General features: G+C 38.2%; 1 protein-coding gene and 1 pseudogene across 1 annotated transcript; one reads left to right on the forward strand and one right to left on the reverse strand.

Moving 5' to 3' along the window:
* Positions 1 to 2,043: 2,043 nt before the first annotated feature.
* Positions 2,044 to 3,538, forward strand: LOC101435145 (olfactory receptor 2G6-like). The gene has a single exon (XM_023583381.3). It carries the CDS (start codon positions 2,292 to 2,294, stop codon positions 3,234 to 3,236), a length of 945 nt encoding a protein of 314 aa, XP_023439149.2. The 5' UTR covers positions 2,044 to 2,291; the 3' UTR covers positions 3,237 to 3,538.
* An 11,233-nt stretch (positions 3,539 to 14,771) lies between these two features.
* On the reverse strand, positions 14,772 to 15,692 carry LOC101434709 (putative olfactory receptor 2B8; annotated as a pseudogene).
* Positions 15,693 to 21,313: the final 5,621 nt, after the last annotated feature.

Genomic DNA, 21,313 nt, shown 5'->3' on the forward strand with positions numbered 1-21,313 from the left:
TGATTAAATTATACCATATTGAAATGCACATTAAAATACTCTGTTAATTTAATCCTATTCTTGTGGTATGATGAATTTTACACGTTTCTTATCTGTTAATCTTTCTTTCTTGATTCAGGTCACTGTCTGTGTGTCACTAAGAACAAAATCATCAAAAGCATGTTCTTGGCTAAGTTATGAGACATTTATATGGCCTCTGGGAAATACCAACCTGCCCAGAAACACTGGAAGAGTCTGTAGCTGGGCACCATGGCAGAAAGGAGAAGCTCCTTCTCTGTGATTCTTAAAATACAGGTATAGCCAGAAGAAATGAAGGTATGTACTAACAACCTTTGATAAGACAAATTCTAGGAGCTAAGGCCATTTTTGCAGTTCTGAGTATCTTGAAACAAGATCTGAAAATCTGGAAGATATAGAAATTAAGAACCATGGAGTCACTGAAGACTGTGCTAGAACTGAGGAATGCTTATTAAAATATGAAAATAGATGTACAGTATTTAAACCTGCTATGATTCAGTATAAAGCTAAAGGCTAATGACTATCTCTTTTATTTGGATGGAGAAACTAGCCAGGAAGTAGGAGTGGCCTGAGGGGTGAAGAGTTTAGAATCTCAAAGCTTATTAATGAAAGGTTTATACTTAGAATCCAAGTATCCTATTCCCATTTATTGTATTTCAAAACATCTTCCAAATTAATTTCTCTCTTTGGTTTCATGGGAACAATGGTCACCAAAGCAATCACTGAAAGGCTTGAGGAATAACAGGATCAGAGGTACCCAGAATTTACAAGGAAAGGCATGATGGAGAAGTGGCAAAATATCCTCTTGCCTACTCATGGATTTTCCTAATAGAAAATGATGTTTCCAAAATTGTTGAGAGAGTTTTGCAAGGTTCCATTCAACACACCATTAGTTAACAACCTAAAGTTTGAACATTCATCATCACTTATTACCATGTATATCAAATGTATGGGTGAAAATTGAAAAATAAAGTTGAGATGAAACTACATTTCCTCAAATATCTCACATTTTTTAGGCAGCTAAAGATTTCCTTATCTGAGAGATAGGAAGACCCTTTAAGAAATACTGTTCAGTATATTTTTTTGCACATTTATAAATTTCTATAGCCCCTAAATTTACTTTTGATAGTCTATTATGTTTTTTTAAGATTATTCCATATTTTCATTTATTCAATAAATATTATTTTTGTAGTCTACTACATGCCAATCTCTTTCCTAGGCTGTGGGGGATAGTATGATGAACAAGACAAATGAGGTCTCTAATTTTGATGAGCTTCATAATGATATTACTCTTGTCAGGTTTTATTTACTACCAAAATTGCATCATGGGATATTTGTGTGTATATGAGAGAGAGAGATAGGGAGAAAGATTTGTTTCTAATAGCATGTCCCACTGGTTTTAATTTTTAAAAGGATGTTTTATCTTAGGTTGATATTTCAGGATGTACAAAGTGAGAAACTGAAGACACGAATTGCAGTCTTATGTTGAAGAATGTAAAAGGAGAGTTATAAAGTGAGAGAAGAGAAAAGACTAAGCATTGGATTGGTGAAAATGGTTTTGATGATAATCACTCAGGATTGGTCTTCCCAGAATAAGGGATTTGGATACAATGAATTATTAATTCATTTCCAATAGAAGTTATATATATATATATACATACATACATGAGTCCAGATTTCAGTGCCCAAAGCTTCCACCAGTTTATGCATTGACATGTATTTTACCCCTCTGGTAAAACTGGTAAATGGTATGTTTTATCTTCTATGTATCTTCAGAAAATATATTTTTTCTCTACTTCAAACAAAAGTAGGAGAGCCAGTATGAAATATTTCAATTCTTGATGGAGCACCAAGATATGGGGATTAGTGGAGTACAGGTTTGCAATTTATTCAGGAAAATTAGATTTAATTTAGGGAGAAACTCAAGCTATCTTTAACGTTCATGCAATAATCAAAAGGTAGTATGATCCTTAGTTGTTTGAATCCTCCCTCTGCCACTTATTAGATGAATCACCCTGGGAAAGTTGTTGGGCCTTTTCAATCCTCAGCTCTGCAATAGAGATGAAGATAGTGCCAATCCCATAGGGTCTTTATAGTAAAAATGCACAGTGCCTGCAAAAAGGAAAGCACTGGTATATAATATCTACTTACCACATTATGAAAATACTTCAGACCCCCAATCAAACTGTATTTAAACACTGAAGGGAAATAGGGTGGATTAAACATGCCTGATAAAAGTATAGAGGCCTCTTTATTCCCCCAGGTAAGATACAATGGAAAGAGCTAATGACAGCACCTTCACTGGATTCATTCTACTGGGCTTCTCTGATAAGCCTCACCTGGAAACAGCTCTCTTTGTGGTTATCCTGATCATCTACCTTTTGAGCTTTGTAGGCAATGGCACCATTATACTTTTGTCAATTATGGACTCCCATCTCCATACTCCTATGTATTTCTTCCTCTCCAACCTCTCATTCATGGATCTTTGTTTGACTACTTGTACTATTCCTCAGACCCTGGTCAACTTCAAGGGGAAGGACAAGACCATAACCTATGGTGGCTGTGTGGCCCAGCTCTTCATTGCCTCAGGACTGGGGGGAGTAGAGTGCGTCCTCCTGTCTGTCATGGCCTATGACCGCTATGCAGCTGTCTGCCATCCCCTCCGCTACACGGTGATCATGTATCCCCAGCTCTGCTTACAGCTGGTGGTAACAGCGTGGCTTGGAAGCTTTGGTAATTCTGTGGTGCAGACAGCATTGACCATGTCTCTTCCCCTCTGTGGTAAAAACCACGTCGACCATTTCTTCTGTGAAATTCCAGTGATGCTGAAGCTGGCCTGCACCAGCACCTCCATCAATGAGGCTGAACTCTTTGCCATCGGTCTCTTCTTCTTGGTGGTGCCCCTCTCACTCATCTTACTGTCCTATGGTCACATTGCCCATGCAGTCCTGAAGATAAAGTCAGCACAGGGTAGGTGGAAAGCTTTTGGAACTTGTAGTTCTCACCTACTCGTAGTCGTCATTTTCTTCGGCACGCTCATCTCCATGTACCTCCAGACTCCTTCCAGGTATTCTCAGGATGTGAACAAAAGCATCGCACTCTTCTATACTTTTGTGACTCCCCTGCTGAATCCCTTGATTTACACTCTGAGGAACAAGGAAGTCAAAGAGGCACTAAGGAGACTAGTGGGGAGAGCCATAGACTCTAGAGAGAGCTAATGCAGGGGTTGCAGGACCAAGCACTTGTGCACTACAAGACTTCTCAGCAACTGTTTCAGTTTCCTGGGTTGATTAAGTACATACCATGAAATGAGTTGGCTTAAGCAATGGGAATTTATTCACTCAAGGTTTGGAGGCCAGGAGAATGGCCAAATCAAGGCATCATCAATGCAATGCTTCCTTCCCAAAGACCAGCTGCCCATAACCCTTCACTCACCTGTCATATGAGTCTGCTGCTCTCTTCCTTTGTTCCACTTCAGCTTCTTGCCTCCTGTGACTTTCTTTCTTTTGTCTGAATTTCATTCTGCTATAAGGGACTCCAGTAATAGGATTAGGATCCATCCTGATTAAGGTGGGACACAGCTTAACCAAAGCAGCCTCATTCAAAGGTCCTACTTACAATGAGTTCACAACCACAGGAATGGATTTACTTTAAGGACATGTTTTTCTGGGGTTCATGGAGCTTCAAACCACCACACTCCTCCTTCTGAACCCCCAAAAGACATGTTGTTTCTACGTTCAAAGTGCATTCACTCCATCACATTATCCCAAAATCCTCAAGTCATTTCAGAAACAATGCTTAGTATATAGTCTCATTACAATTGATTACAGGTGTGGGCTGTCCTGGGGCACAACTCCCCTCCATCTGTGGACTTGTAAACCTAGAGAACAAGTTGTCTGCTTCTGATATGCAATGGAAGGACAGGCATAGGATAAACATTTCTATGCCTATGGGAGAAATTGGAATTAGGTCACAAATAGTTCTGAATCTCTGCCCGGTGTACTCCATTAGATTTGAAGGTCTGAGAGTCATCTATGGAAAAATGCTTGTCCTCCAGGCCTGTTGGAGTGGCAACCCCACTCCTTCCAAGTACTTGCCAATTGAACCCTGGGATAAGGGCTCCATCCTCTCCATTTATTGGCATGGGGGCCAGGCTCTCTCAATCCCAGACACAGGCTGCGGTTCTACCTGAACAATGGGGTAGAAGGGCTCCCTCTCCAAGCGCCAGGACAAACTCACCCTCTCCACACATGTGGGTAGGCCTGCCTTATGGCCCAAGAAGATGTCTTCTGTCCAGACCTCAGCTTACATGGTCCACCCTTGAAGTGATTTTTCCTTCTATCTGTCCCTTTGCTGTCCCTTTTAGTCCAGGATGGCAGTGGATTCATTCATACAGATCTTGAAAGAAAAAAAAAAACTTGTCAGTTTTGCATGTAGTACACAGAGGTCCAAATCATCTGACAAAAGAACTTTCTACAGATCCTTCCTGCATAATTGCATTTCCAATCCTGACTTCCAGTGAAATTTCTGACTGGATCCATGTTCAGTTAAGCCCTCACATGGAGCACTATTCACTGGGGATTCACATTTTGGAATCTCAAAAATTTCCAAATCATCAACATCTGATTCGTGTCCAAGAATTCAGTTCTCAGCTTATCCTTTTCTTCTGGCATTTCACTATAAGCTGCAAGGAGAAACCAGGCTGCATTTACCCCATTTAGCTTAGAAATCTCAGCTAAATATTAACGTTCATCACTCTCAAAGTACCTTACATTTGACATGAGAACTCAATTTTGCTAAGTTCTCTGCCACTTTAAAACAAGGATTGCCTTTCCTCCAGCTCCCAACAAAACAGTCATCATTTTCTTCTAAGGCATCACTGGAAGTACCTTTAGCATCCATATTTCTACCAGCAGTCTCATCAAAACAGTGTAGGACTTTTCTCTCAAGTCCTCACCATTCTCCCAGCCTCTACCCATTACCCAATTCTAAAGCTGTTTCCACATTTTAGCAGCACCTCACTCTCCTGGTACTAAATCTCTTTCAGATTCCTAGGCTGCTTAAACAAACATGATGAAATGGTTCAGCTTAAAAAATGAGAATTAGCTTATGGTTTGAGGCTATGAAAATGTTCAAATCAAGTTATTATCAAGGCCATGCTTTCTTCCAGAAGACCGGCTTGCCAGTGATCCCTGGCTCCTCTGTCAAACGGCAAGGAACATGGTGCATCTGCTGTTCTCTTCCTTTGTTCCATTTCAGCTTCTTGCTTCCTGTTGCTTTCTCTCTCTTTGACTGATTTTCTTTTTCTTATGAGGGACTCCAGTAATAGAATTTTTTTTTTTTTTTAAACATTTATTTATTTATTTAATTCCCCCCCCTCCCCTGGTTGTCTGTTCTTGGTGTCTATTTGTTGCGTCTTGTTTCTTTGTCTGCTTTTGTTTCTTTGTCCGCTTCTGTTGTCGTCAGCGGCACAGGAAGTGTGGGCGGCGCCATTCCTGGGCAGGCTGCTCTTTCTTTTCACGCTGGGCGGCTTTCCTCACGGGCGCACTCCTTGCGCGTGGGGCTCCCCTACGTGGGGGACACCCTTGCGTGGCACGGCACTCCTTGCGCGCATCAGCGCTGCGCATGGCCAGCTCCACACGGGTCAAGGAGGCCCGGGGTTTGAACCGCGGACCTCCCATATGGTAGACGGACGCCCTAACCACTGGGCCAAAGTCCGTTTCCCATTTTTTTTTTTTTTTTTTTTTTAAAGATTTATTTATTTATTTAATTTCCCCCCCTCCCCTGGTTGTCTGTTCTTGGTGTCTATTTGTTGCGTCTTGTTTTTTTGTCCGCTTCTGTTGTTGTCAGCGGCATGGGAAGTGTGGGCGGCGCCATTCCTGGGCAGGCTGCTCTTTCTTTTCACGCTGGGCGGCTTTCCTCACGGGCGCACTCCTTGCGCGTGGGGCTCCCCCACGCGGGGGACACCCTTGCGTGGTACTGCACTCCTTGCGCACATCAGCACTGTGCATGGCCAGCTCCACATGGGTCAAGGAGGCCCGGGGTTTGAACCGCGGACCTCCCATATGGTAGACGGACGCCCTAACCACTGGGCCAAAGTCCGTTTCCCCAGTAATAGAATTAAGACGCATCCTGACTGAGGTGAGTCACATTTTAATTGAATAGCCTCATCAAAACGCCCTACTTACAATGGGTTCACACCCACAGGAATAGACTAATCATAGGAACATGTTTTCCTGGGTTACCTACAATTTCAAAGCACCACAGCAACTAACCACTAGTTTTAATTTAATTCAATGAATCCTTTTAAAGTCTCAGAAAGCACCTGCTTTGTACCAGCACTTGAGATATGTCAGCAATTGGAACAGAGAAACCCGTGTCATGGAGCTAACCCTTCTACTGGGGAGAAGATAAATAAAACAAAACAAAATAAAAATAAATTGAGGTATATCACATATATGGTACAATAATAAGAATAAGCAAACTATAATTAATACAAAACCATGGATGATTCTCACAAATAGTATTGAGTGTAAGAAGCCGGTTACAAAGCAGTTCATAATGTATGAATATATTTACATAAAATTCAAAGTTAGGCAAAACTAATCTATGGTATTATAAGCAAGAATAGTGGTTATTCTGGTTGATTAGTGATTGGAAGGAGAAATGGTGAAGGGGTATTCAGGGGTTCTGGTCATAAACTATTTCTTTTTCTAGATTATGATTATATATGGCATGCAGTTTATGAAAATTCAACAGACTACAAACTTATGATATCTGCACTTTCTGTGTGCATGTTGTACTTCAATAACATTACCTTTAAAATTTTAAAAGCAAGCCAGAAATTAACAAAAAAAGTATGATACTAAATAATCACGTAAGTATTTTTTCTTTTTACACAAAGTTTGGGTTTACATTTTAAATGGTCCAAGTTACTTCTTTCCATTGAGCTTAATTACTAGGTGCTCAAATATATTTTTTTGGTTAACAAAATTTTTTTGTTAATAAAATTCAGGCAGACTAAAATGAACTTTGCCAATTTTCATTTGAAGTTCTCACATCAAAGATCATTCATATGGTGAATTTCCTATTCTCTTCTTCATTCTATGTAAATGCCTAGTGGTCAGTTCTGCAAGCAAAAATGAAAGTGAGCATTTTCAAATAAAAATGTATTACTAAATTTTTGATCGTCCAGACAACTATTTTCTGAGTGAAAAGGATGTTTAGTGTATACCTGTGTGTATATATGTACGTATGTAGTCTACAAAAATCCACCAATCATATAAAAACTTAAAATATTTTTCATTAATTAGAGAGGTCAAGATATTCAAATATTTGGTGGTATTAAAGGGGATTTACAAAGCAAAATAAGAAGCAATCAAATAATTTTCTGATAAACAACACAAATCTTCTTAAATATGTTTTTTAAAGATTTATTTTTTTTAATTTCTTTCCCCTTTCCTTCCCCCCCACCCAATTGTCTACTCTCTGTGTCCATTCACTGTGTGTTCTTCTGTGTCCACTTTTATTCTTGTCAGTGGCCATGGGAATCTGTCTCTTTTTGCTGCGTCATCTTCCTGCGTCAGCTCTCTGTGAGTATGGCGCCACTCCTGGGCAGGCTGCACTTTTTTTTCATGGGGCGGCTCTCCATACAGGGCACACTCCTTGTTCCCAGGGCTCCCCTACGTGGGGGACAACCCTGCGTGTCACAGCACTCCTTGCATGCATCAGCACTGCACATGGGCCAGCTCACCACACAGGTCAGGAGGTCCTGGGTTTGAACCCTGGACCTCCCATGTGGTAGGCAGACGCTCTAACAGTTGAGTCAAATCCGTTTCCCTTCTTAAATATTTTGACAATGCCAAGTTTGAGGTATTATTTTTTGCTTATATATTATTATTCTAATTAAATGACAGAATAGCAAGGGCTTCTTTACATAAATAAAAATTGATTAGTGAAATGTTGAGTTCCCCAATGATGTTGTCTCTGTACTGAATAGTTTTGAGTGATTTTTTATTATTTAAGTGTAATGTAGAAAATGTGAATTTTTTTAAAAGAAAATAAACACTGATTCCATATTTCTAACTCAATTTATTATCCAATTTAAGGTAGCCTTTTTTGAGATTTCTACTTCCAGGTAGACTGTATTAGGTTATGGCAGATCAGTATTCTCACTGCACATATATGAAAAGTCAGATAAATTTTTAGCAATCATATTTTTAAAAACAGAGAACTATGGGAATAATGAGGATGATATGACAGAAATGAGATAACCACTCTGAACTGAGCTAATAGGCACCATCATTTTTTGCCCTTGGGAACATTTGCCAAGCCTGGATATGAGCTGAGAATCAGGCATGTATCAATCACGAAAGGCCAGAATGGCAAAAGAAAAACCTGAGAGACCTCAAATACATGGCCAGAAGTTCCCAATAGAGTTTTGCTCTAGGGCTGCCTGGGAGGCTAGAGAGCTAGGCCCATAGCTTCAGAAAAGATAGAATAAAACCTCCTGCAATTTCCTTCGGCATAGGAAACAAAGACTCACCAGATAAAGTATGGCTGCATCTATCACACTGCTTTACCAATTAAGGCATTTGCCAAACACTGAGCAGGAGACGTGAGGGTTAAGTTGAACACATCCTTGAAGGCAAGACTTAATCTCCCAAGTTTTTCAGGACTGAGGAACAAAACTTTCCTCTTTCTGTCAAAATCCCTTAGCAGGAAACAGGAAGTAGACTGAGTCTTATTAACTCTTTTTTTTTTTTTTTTTTTGAAGTTTCTTTTTTTTTTTTTTATTGACTTTGTAATAATATTACATTAAAAATATATATGTGAGGTCCCATTCAGCCCCCCCCCCACCCCCCCTCTCCCCCCCCAACAACACTCGTTCCCATCATCATGACACATCCATTGGATTTGGTAAGTACATCTTTGGGCACCTCTGCACCTCATAGACAATGGTCCACATCATGGCCCATACTCTCCTCCATTCCATCCAGTGGGCCCCAACTCAGCCTGATACAACTAAGTCCTAACCAAAGAAAGAGAAAACTCTCCCTAATAGAAGGTAACATCATCTGGAGCTTCTGTGGGGTTTTTTTGTTTGTTTGCTTTTTTTTTTTAAAGATTTTTTTAAAATTTATTTCTCTCCCATTCCCCGTCGCCCCAGTTGTCTGTTCTCTGTGTCCATTCACTGTGTGTTCTGTGTTCGCTTGTATTCTTGTCAGTGGAATCCAGAATCTGTGTCTTGTTTCGTTGTGTCATCTTGCTGTGTCAGTTCTCCAGGTGTGCAGTGTCATTCCTGGGCAGACTGCCCTTTTTCACACTGGGTGGCTCTTCTTACGGCACGCACTCCTTGCACATGGGACTCTCCTACATGCGGGACACACCTGCGTGGCACGGCACTCCTCGCGTGCATCAGCATTCAGCACTGCACATGGGCCAGCTCGTCACATGGGTTCAGGAGGCCCTGGGTTTGAACCTTAGACCTCCCATGTGGTATGCAGATGCCCTATCCATTGGGCCAAATCCTCTTCCCTCTGTGGTTTTCAAATACACTATGTCTGGCATATGATTAAAAATTACAGGACATGAAAAAAGGGATGATCACAGGACTGATAAACAAGGGGAAAAAAATGACAATAGAAGCAGACTGATAGATGATCTAGATAGAGTTAACAGCCAAAGACTTTAAAATAGCTATAATTGATACCTTCAAGAAAAATAGAGAAAAGGATGGAAAATTAATAAAAAGATGTAGAATTTCACAAGAGAATTATAATCTATGTAAAATAATTAGGTATTCTAGAAATAAAAAATATAATTTATACCACTAGAAACTCTCCAAATGTGGGCACATAATTGGTATGGGAACCCTAGGTGTGCCTCAGGATCCTGCTTATCATGATTATACATACAATTTTGAGTGCATTCTCAACAGACAAGGGAACTGACCGGCTACAACTGATGAGGTTTCTTGTTTTTATTCACAGTAACATCAAGCTGGACTTAAAATTTTCTTCCAGCTTTTGAAGTAACAAATTTGTGATGAGATGGGAAAAAATTGACAACTGCTTTCCCATGATGCACAACATTTTTTTAAAAGGTTGGGAGGGGGCTGGAAGTTAAAAGTCAATAAAAAGCTCAGTTGGAAATCAAAAGCCAATAAAAAGTTCTAGGTTTTGTAATGTAAATTGAATCTGAACATAGGAGTCTTTCATATGAAAAAGTAGCATTGAAAACTCAGACCCTCATCCATTATTAAGGTTGGGACCTGGTTTTGAAAGACCCTGAGTTAAAATGCAAGGGATTAGCTCTATAGAAGTCCTTGAGTTCAAACTACTGCCCTAGCAATATGACAGGGTGACTGTGCTGAGACAGTTATTCTCTCACTGCCATGGTTGACTGGTCTGTAAATAATAAATACTATCTCTTTAAAAACAAACAAGGGGAGTGGAAGTGGCTTAAGAATTGGGTGCCTACCTCCCACATGGGTGGTCCTGGGTTAATTTGTTTCCTCTGTTCCATTTATTCTTCCTTTCCTAGAGACAGGTTTTTACTACTGTTTAATACAAAATCTCTACAAAGTTATTGAATGAGAATGTTCTAGCAATATCTCACCCACAAACACAATACTCTCTTGATGATCCAAATTTCAACCCAGGGGCTGAAAGAAGGGTGCTTCTAAATTTTTTAACCTATGTATATCTATTATGATAGCTCTAGGGGTATAATTTGTTCCTTGAAACTTTTTAGTGGTTCAAGATTCTATCAATTGCAGATACTCCTACCACCTCCAGCTGTTTTTCCTTTACATTGTGTCTTGCAAGAATAAATTATAGTGGAATATTCACTTGTGTATATTTTTTATTTATTTTGGAAAACATTGGAATTACATCATCTATAAGCCTGTAACTCCTAAGAAGCAGAGAACTAAAAAAATGAAGGGATTGACCTTTAGGTCACTGTATTAATCAGTCAAAGGGGTGCTGATGCAAAGTACCGGAAAACTGTTGGGCTTTATAAAGGGTATTTATCTGAGATAGAAGCTTACAATTACAAGGCCCTAAAAGGTCCAACTCAAAGTACTGTAAGAGATACTTTCTCACCCAAGTCTGTTGTCACCTGTTGAAGCAAGATTGTTGCCGATCTCTGTGAGGGTTCAGCCTTCCTCTTCCTCTAAAGTCTCCATGGGCCCAGCTTCTTCCAATCTCAGCTGTAGGCTGGAGGGCTCTTTTTTATCCAGGCCTTCTCAGCTGCTCAGGTTCTTGTCTCTTCAGCTGCAAATTGTCAGATGAACGGCTCAGCTCTCCCTGGAGCTTCAGCTGTTTGCACCCTCTCTTTTCTGTCATATAGCAGCACCAAAATGACCAAGTTCTCTCTTCTTCTGATGTTCTATGTCTGTTTCTGTCAGCCAACCAAGGGGCCGGGGACTCAACTCTGAGGCGTGCCCTACTGATGTGGTTGAATCAAAGCCCTGATCTTGATTTAATCAAGTAAACATAAAGCCTTTGAATTTAATACAATCAAAGATATGACACCCAGAGGAACAGACTAGTTTAAAACATAATCAAATCTTTTTTAGGAATTAAAAAATAATATCTAACTGCTACAGTCACGAATGGTATGTATGCTTTGTATGTGAGTATGCATGTGCATACATATATAGATAGATATTTTATTGCAGGTCATATACAAGCCAAAATACTACATGTTGAGGAGGAATAGAAGAAGACATATTCTTTGAGCAGTATAAGGATGTTCCTTCCAGGATGGAGACTGAATACAGAAGAGGTTGATCTCATGCTAATCACCATCATCCAAGATGCTCCCTTTAGTTACATTAAAGCAAAGAGAGTTCTCTTTCCTGTAGAAAGATTAATAAATCGATGTTCCAAAAGGAATATTGCAAAACTGTCCAACAAAACAGTTTCTAAATGCCTGAAATTGGAACTTGAAAATACTTGGTAAATACTCTTTTTAACCTGCTAACACAGCATCAGGGGTGGGCTCCCAGGAAAGACATTGATACTGACAACAACATCCTATTGATTGTATCACAAATAATCATTGGAAATATCCAGGATGCCTCTAAACAGTCAAATGTACAAGAACTGAATGGTTTTACTCTCAGAAGAACTTGCAGTCTTTAAAGACCTACTAGATTGCATTTCAGTTCAAAATGATTAGAATAAAACCACCAAACAATGTGAATCAGTAGATTTCAACAGCAGTGCTCCAGATTCTAAGGCTGTCTAGAACTCTGTCCCCCAATCCCTCTAATTTAGGGGTCATTCACTTCTATATTTACAATATCCCACCTTTCCAGTAATTGGCATTTCCATACTTAAAGAGTCTGCCAGCTCAGACTTTGGAAGATGCAGTGATACTAATGCAGTAGAAAAAAGCTCTCAGCTACTATACACAGGACTCACATCAGAAGTGAGATGTCTTAGAGGTGCAATGGACAAAACCAATCCAATGTCCACATAGAAGAGGTGGCATTGGATTGGGAAAAGTGGACATGGTGGACGATGGGTATGGGGAAAGGCAGGAAGAGATGAGAGGTGGAGGCGTCTTTGGGACATGGAGCTGCCCTGGATGGTGCCTCAGAGGTAATCACCGGACATTGTAAATCCTCACAGGGCCCACTGGATGGAATGGAGGAGAGTATGGGCCATGATGTGGACCATTGTCTATGAGGTGCAGAGGTGCCCAAAGATGTACTTACCAAATCCAATGGATGTGTCATGATGATGGGAACGAGTGTTGTTGGGGGGGGAGAGAGGGGGTGGGGGGGTGGGGTTGAATGGGACCTCACATATATATATATTTTTAATGTAATATTATTACAAAGTCAATTAAAAAAAAAAAAAAGAAGTGAGGTGTCTGTAAACTGCTTCGTTCTCCCTAAGGAGTGTGGCACAGACCAGGAGCCATGGCACACAGTAACTGCTGGAATTTACCAACTAGAAGATAAAAGAGGGATTTGCAGGGCTTGTTATATACTGACAATTGATCTAGTCATGCTTTTAGCAGGATTTATAGTCTGAGTGTTTATTATTAACACACCTGCAATTTACAGAATGCAGTTGTGCTGAAGAATAAATGTTAGTCCCATAGCACAAATAGGGCTACAGTAGTGTAGAAACTGAGATCTCCCCCAAAGCTAAATGCCTTCTCTGTGCTGACTTGTGCCATATGCTGGTAACAACCAACACTACAGAATGAAAACACCCCTTGTACAAAGGAAAACTTGGAATGCTGCATCTGACTGGTTTATAGAGTCATGAAATTCCAAATAATCTAAGAGTTTTATCTCTTGGAATTGTTACAATTATTTTTTTTGTTTTTTATTCTTATTTTCATTTTTATGAAAATTATTTTAAATGTACACCCAGAAGGCCAAAATATAGAAATAATGGAAACTTTTATTGACAAATTCTATAATTTATATAAAACTATAAAATTTCAGTGATGAGATTCTGGCAAGTGGGAAAAAGGAGATAGTATAAACTGAGAAAGAGATAGATATGGAAAATAAGGACATTTGAATAAAATCCATTCCAATATCTGCCTCCCCCAAAAGCATAATTAAATCTTCATATCAAATAACCAAATCGGACTGACTTAAAGAGATTTATTTCAAAAAACAAAACAGAATGAATAATATAGGTATACTTAACTCTCATTGGGGAACTTTCTTCATTAAAGACAGAATCATTAAGAAACAGACCAATAGAAGTGACTACATAAAAATTAAATACAAAACTCACAATAAATAAGAATAAAAGTAAATAAACAACTTTGGGACAAAATAGTTGCTACATATTTGATTGACAGTAGCTTATTTCCCTTAAAATAAAAAAAGTCAGTATGAATATGAATAATTCAATAGAAAATATGCAAGGCCAGAAAGAGGCAGTTCCTGGAAGAACCAAACTAATGCTTAATAAATTAGTGAAAAATATTTCAATATAGGTAGTAAATAAAAATGAAAAAATAAAAAAATGGAACTCTGGGCTTGGCTTACAAATGCCTCCTATAGGAGATGATGCTATGAATTCATGGCCATATAAATTAGCATCAACTTACCAAGTAACAATATTTTTACAATGTCTCTAAAAAGTACCAATATTTATCAAACATTTCTTGGGAAAAAAATGCTCTTCCTTTAATTTCTTAAAAGGATGTGATCATTTTCATAACAGAATTAATTATAAAAATGTTGTATGAAAATAGTCTAAATGTCCAAAGACAAGGTATTGGTGAAAATTATGGTTCCTCTATAAAAGTGAATTCTATGTAGTCAAAAATATATAAACCTTTAGAATAATACTTAATTGTTCTTGCAGAATGTTAAAATGTTAATATTCTTTACCACATTTCAGTGGTTTCATGTTCTTAACGTAGCCTGGGCCTTCACATTAAAGTCTTTACAAGTAATGTCTTTTTGAAAGTAGAAATGGAATAATGCTCTCAGAATGGGTACAAATAAGAAGAACCTGCAGAAATTTTAAATAATAATGATGATGCACATGCTCTAGAAATGGTAGTCTGCATGTCTGGAGTTGTACTGAGTTCATGAGCTTAGATTTTGAACATTTATTTTCCGAAGAGAATCAGATTAGGAAATATTTTGGAGAACATGTGGAGAACATATATATATATATATATATATATATATATATATATATATAATGGCTCCAGCAATCGAAGTCCTAGCATCAAAGTCACGAGGCATCATGGTCCTTCTAAAGCACCTCCCTAACTGCTCCCTGCACGTCCTTGGTCCTCAGCGTGTATATGAGTGCGTTGATAATGGGGGTGATGATGGTGTAGAAGAGAGAGATGAACTTGCCCTGATCCTGCGAGTAGTTGTTGCTGGGCTGGAGGTAGGCATAGATGGCCGTGCCATAGAACAAGGATACCACGATGAGGTGAGACCCCCAGGTCCCAAAGCTTTCCTCTGCCCTGCTGCCCACTTCCTGCCTAAGACTGCCCCGACGATGTGATTAAAGCAAGGGGAGAATGTGATTAATGCAAGGGGTAAAGAAGAAAGATGGCACTAACAAAGAAGAGCTCACATTCATTCAGAGTGGAGTCAACACAGGCCAGCTCGAGCAACGGGGGGACCTCACAAAGAAAGTGGTCTAAATTATTTCTTCCACAAGGCGGTAAAAGGAAGATGAGCACTGTCTGCAGTAAGGAGTTGGCAAAACCAGTGAGCCATGAAGCAGAGGTCATCAGGGCACAGAGACGAGGGTGTGTGATTACTGTGTATGGAGGGGCCTGCAAACTGCTGCATACCGGCCCAAAGCCATGACCCCTAGGAGCACGCATTCTGTGCATCCCAAGTGGAGAGAGATACACAGCTGGACCACACAACCACCATAGGAGATGGATCTGTCTCTTCCCCCAAGATTAACCAGGAGCTGCGGAACAATGCTGGTGGTGTCACACAGGTCCAGAAAGCTTAGGCTGGAGAGGGAAAAGTACATGGGGGAGCGAAGATGCAGGTCCAGTTGGGACAATACAGTGATGGTCGCGCTTCCCAGCAAAGTGAAGGTATAGAAGATCACAAGAACCACGAAGAGGACTAGCTCCAGGTGAGGCCTGTCAGAGAAACCCAGGAGAATAAATCCAGTAAAAGAACTTCCATTTTTCTGGTCCATCCTTTGTTAGCACACCAGTGCTAGCACTGTTAGCACACCTGTCCAGAGCAAGCATTTTGGATATTTTATAATTTTTTTTTAAGTTGAACTTTAACACGTTGCTGAGTATTTGATATGCTCTAAATCATTTACATGCATTATCTCATCTAATCTCTAAATTTTTAAAAATTTATGAACTTTCTTTTCAAATATGAATAGATTAAATTTGTTAAAATAGCTTACCCAAGATCAGTAAACTCCTATTTTAACCCGAAAACAGGTCCCTTTGATTCCACAGTCCATACCGTTAATCACCACACTATCTTTCCCTAAATATATTATAAGGATATGATCAGTGATACCCACAAAAAAATTATGCAGCATAATTTTCGTAACAGAATTCATTATAAAATATTATGAAGTCTAAACAGGGTATATGCCCTACTCACTCCTACTCTGAAGAGCAAATACAAAATAACAGTTCAGTTTCATGCACAGATACACAAATGCAGATCCAATGATGTGAAATAAAGAGCTTGCAAAAAACAATTATCTAATTAAGGGAACTTTCACCAAAGTGATGGGGAAAAGCTAAAATGCAGACTCATCCAAGGAAACACACCAATATAATAATGCAAGATATGTCAACCTTACCATATCAATAAACACCAAAAGGCATTTGATAAAAGATAAAACCCTGGTTTTAAAGTAGTTAAACTAAGCTTTTTTAGGATGTGATACATATTGATTAAAAGAAAGAATGCCAAATGACATCCTTTCTGATCTGTTTAAAAATGAATATGATTTTAGATTGAAAAAGAAAGAACATTTCAGGCAAAGGAGGCACACGACCAGAAGAGAGAACGTGATTGTCTCTGTGTTACAAATGTTCCCAATGACATTTCAGTGCACACTGGGAGGTAGTTAGGCTACTAATTCATATTCTTGCCTCTTGTTTTCTTGAAAATGATTATGCATTTGTAGCACTGGCTATGGGAAAGAGCTAACTGAAGATGTATCATCCAATTGATTCTCAAGAGTGTGTTCTGATCTGGATCTCTTGGTTGCCTGCCTCCTTTCCTGGCTGGAATTCACCTATCCCAAAGCTATTTGCATGACCACAAAAGACAAACTTCCAAGAGAAGGACTATTTTCTTGCTAAGATTAAATGAGACATTTCATTTCATTCATTCCACATGTCATCACACATTAAAATGATTGCCTAATTTGGGGATTATCATCTAAGTTTAGATAAGAGTTAATTGACCTAATATAGTAAGATCTAGTTTAAAGAAATCATTTGGATAATAATGACTGGAAATATTACACACATTCACCCTAGGTACAGGAATGAGAATGGTGGTCTTAGAAGCCATCATCACATGATATATTAAGAAAGTCCTGTCATAAAAATTACACATGAATTATTAATTTGTACACAAAAATAAACAATTGAAAATACTGCAAGCAGAGATTATATGGTCATATATTTTGAAAAAAATTTAATTGATAAAATAGATAAATGGACTCTACAAAAAAAAATGTGGCATACTATGCAACAAGAACCCTCAAAAAAATGTATAATGTTCTCTAATTAATACAGATGCAAAAATCCTCAATAAAATACTTGCTAATTGAATCCAAGAACACATTAAAGAATTATCCATAATGATCAAGTGGGTTTTATACCAAGCATGCATGGCTGGTTTAACACAAGAAAATCAATCAGCATAATACACCATATTAATAAATCAAAGAAGAAAAATCACATGATCTTATCAAATGATGCAGAAAAAGCATTTGACAAAATACAGCATCCTTTCTTGATAAAAATACTACAAAAAAATAGGAATTGAAGGAAATTTTGTCAGCATGATAAAGACCATATATGAAGAACCCACAGCTAATATTGTACTCAAGGGTGAAAAACTATAAGCTTTCCCATTGATATCAGGGACAAGACAAGGATGACCACTGTTACCAATGTTGTTCAATATAGTGCTAGAGATTCTAGCTAGAGCAATCAGGCAAGAAAAAGAAATAAAAGGCATCCAAATTGTAAAGGAAGAATTAAAATTTTCACTATTTGCAGAAGATAAAATTGTATATCTAGAAAATCCTGAAAAATCTACAACAAAGCTGCTAGAGCTAATAAATGATTTCAGTGGAGTGTCAGGATACAAGATAAATATGCAAAAATCAGTGGTGTGTCTATACACTAACAACGCACAATCTGAGGAGGAAGTTAGGAAAAAATTCCATTTACAATAGCAACTAAAAGAATCAAATATTTAGGAATAATCTTAACCAAGGATGGAAAGCACTTATATTCAGAAAACTATAAAGCATTGCTAAAAGAAATTTTAAAAGACCTAAATAAATGGATTCCATGCTTATGGATTGGAAGACTAAATATCATTAAGATGTCAATTCTACCCAAATTGATATACAGATTCAATGCAATCTCAATAAAAATTCTGCCAGCATTTTTTAAGCACATGGAAAACACAATTATCAAATTTATCTGGAAGAGTAAAAGGCCCCAAATAGCCAGAAACATCTTAAAAAGGAAACGTGAAGCTGGAGGACTCTAACTTCCAGACTTTAAATCATATTACCTAGCTATGGTGGTAAAAAAACAGCATGGTATTGGCATAAAGATAGACACATAAACCAATGGAACCAAATTGATGGTTCAGAAACAGACACTCACATCTACCACCAAGTGATTTTTGACAAGCCTGTCAAAAGCCCTCCCAGTTGGGGCAGAACAGTTTATTCAATAAATGATGTTAGGAGAACTGGATATCCATAGCCAAAAGAAAGAAAGAAGACTCCCTACCTCACACCTTATAAAAAATCAGCTCAAAATGGACCAAAGACCTAAATATAAAAAGAAGTCCAATAAAGCTCCTAGAAGAAAATGTAGGGAAACATCTTCAAGACCTGGTGGTAGGTGGTGGATTCTTAAACCTCACACCAAAAGCATGAGCAACAAAAGAAAACATGGATAAATAGGACCTCTTCAAACTTAAACATTTCTGTGATTCAAAGAACTTCATCAAAAAGGTGAAAAGGGGGAAGCGGACTTGGCACAGTGGATAGGGCATCTGTCTACCACATGGTAGGTCCGTGGTTCAAACTCCAGGCCTCCTTGACTCATGTGGAGCTGGCCCACATGCAGTACTGATGCATGCAAGGAGTGCCGTGCCACAAAGGGATGTCCCCGCAGAGGGGAGCCCCAAGCACAAGAACTGCCTTAAGGAGAGCCACCCAGCATGAAAGAAAGTTCAGCCTTCCCAGGAATGGCACAGGACACATGGAGAGCTGACTCAACAAGATGATGCAACAACAAAAAAAAGAAACACAGATTCCTGTGCTGCAGACAACAACAGAAGTGGACAAAGAAGAACATGCAGCAAATGGACACAGAGAACAGACAACTGGGGCAGGGGGGCAGGGGGCGGGGGGGGGAGGGGAGAGAAATTTTTAAAAAAGGTGAAAAGGCAGCCCAGTCAATGGGAGAAAATATTTGGAAACCATTTATCCAATAAGGGTTTGATTTCCATTCTATATAAAGAGATCATACAAGTCAACAATAAAAGAGCAAGCAATCCAATTTAAAAATGGGCAAAAGATTTAAATAGACATTCTCTAAAGAGGAAATACAAATGGCCAAAAAGCACATGAAAAAATGTTCCATATCACTAGCTATTAGGTAAATGTAAATTAAAACAACAATGAGATATCATCTAACACCACATAGAATGGCCATTATTTAAAAAACAGACAACAGTAAGTGCTGAAGAGGATGTGGAGAAATAGGAACACTCCTTCACTGTTGGTGGGTGTGTAAATTGGAGCAGCCTCTGTGGAAGACCTTTTAGCAGTTCCTCAAGAAGCTAAATATAGAACTGCCATATATTTGCCATATATATGCCATATACATATACAGGAAGTCCTCTACTAGGAATATATCCAGAAGAACTAAAAACTATGACACAAACAGACATCTGCACACTGATGTCCATAGTGGCATTGTTCACAATTGCCAAAAGATGGAATCAACCCAAGTGTCCATCCACCAATGAATGGATAAACAAAATGTGGTATATACATACAATGGAATATTATGCTGCAATAAGAAGAAATGAAATTGGGACATATGTGATAACATGGATGAGTCTTGAAGACATTATACTAAGCGAAGTAAGCCAGACACAAAAGGACAAATATGCATGGTCTCATTAATATGAATGAAATACAAATAATAAACACATGGAATTAAAACCTAGAGTATAGGTTATAAGGAGATAGGAGAGTTTAGAAGAACTATGGATGCTTAATGTATGTAGAAGTTTTAATTAACCTGATTATAAAAGTGTGGAGATGGCTAGAGTTGATAGTAACACAATATAGTGAGTAACAACTGGTTCGTAAATGGGATTGTGACCGAAAAAAGTAGTCTAGGGAAGTAAACGTCAATAGAAAGAAAGCTAAAGAATAATTCAGGGACTGAATAACACAGTGAACCCAGAGGCGTTGAGAATTGTGGTTAAGGGTACACATGCAAGAGAGTCTTTCTGTGAGCTAGAGCAGATGTACATCACTATTGCAGGATGATGGGAATATGGAGAAATATGGGAAAACTACAATTGGTGTGACCTATAGACTGTGGTTAACAGCAATATTATAATATTCTTGAATTAATGCAAAACTGTACTGTGTTGATAATGGAGGTGTATGGAAAAAGTGTGCCAAATATATGCTATGAATCATGATTAGTGGTAATAGGCTGATGGTATTATCTCATAATCTGCAACAAATGTTCCACCAGGGTGTGGAGTTGTATGGGAAATCTACACATCTGTATGATTGTTTTGCAAGTTCACAATATCTGCAACAAAAATACATTTAAAAAAATAGTATGGGGGTTGGGGGGGAAATATACCGAATATAAGATAAGAAATACAGTTGGTAGTAATATTTTGACAATGTTCTTGCATAGTTTGTAACAAATGTTTCACACCAATGCAAAGAGTTGGTGGAGGGGTGATGTATGAGACCCCTGTGTGATGTTATGTATGTTTATGTTGTAAGTTCACAATCTTTACTATACACTTATTATGTGTGTCCATATATGAATATATACTTCAATAAAATTTTTTTAATTTAAAAAATGAATATCCTGGGGAAAAAAAGAATATAACGGGAAATGATATCCCCCAAGAACACAATTTTACATTAGCAGTGAAGAGAACAGGGATTTTTTTTTTAATGTTGTTTTTTTATTTTGTTTTTAACTTTTTAAAAAATTGAAATATATCACTCATACATAAACAATAAATGTATAATAGTTGTGAACTTAAAAAACAAACATATAACATCAAACATGTATAACATCTCACCCTACCACCAATAATTTGCATTGTTTTTAAAACTTTTTAACTGATTAAAGAACATTGTCAAAATATTACTACTAAACAATTTTTCCCCTAATCCAATTATTATTATCTCTAAATCATTTATATATGAACATACACAAACAATTAAGTGTATAATAAAAGTTGTGAACTTACAAGGCAAACATGCATAACGTCATACAGGGGTCGCATATATCAACCCTCCACCAACACTTATAT

This window comes from Dasypus novemcinctus, chromosome 22 (genome assembly GCF_030445035.2).
Source record: "Dasypus novemcinctus isolate mDasNov1 chromosome 22, mDasNov1.1.hap2, whole genome shotgun sequence".
In the NCBI taxonomy this organism is placed as follows: domain Eukaryota; kingdom Metazoa; phylum Chordata; class Mammalia; order Cingulata; family Dasypodidae; genus Dasypus; species Dasypus novemcinctus.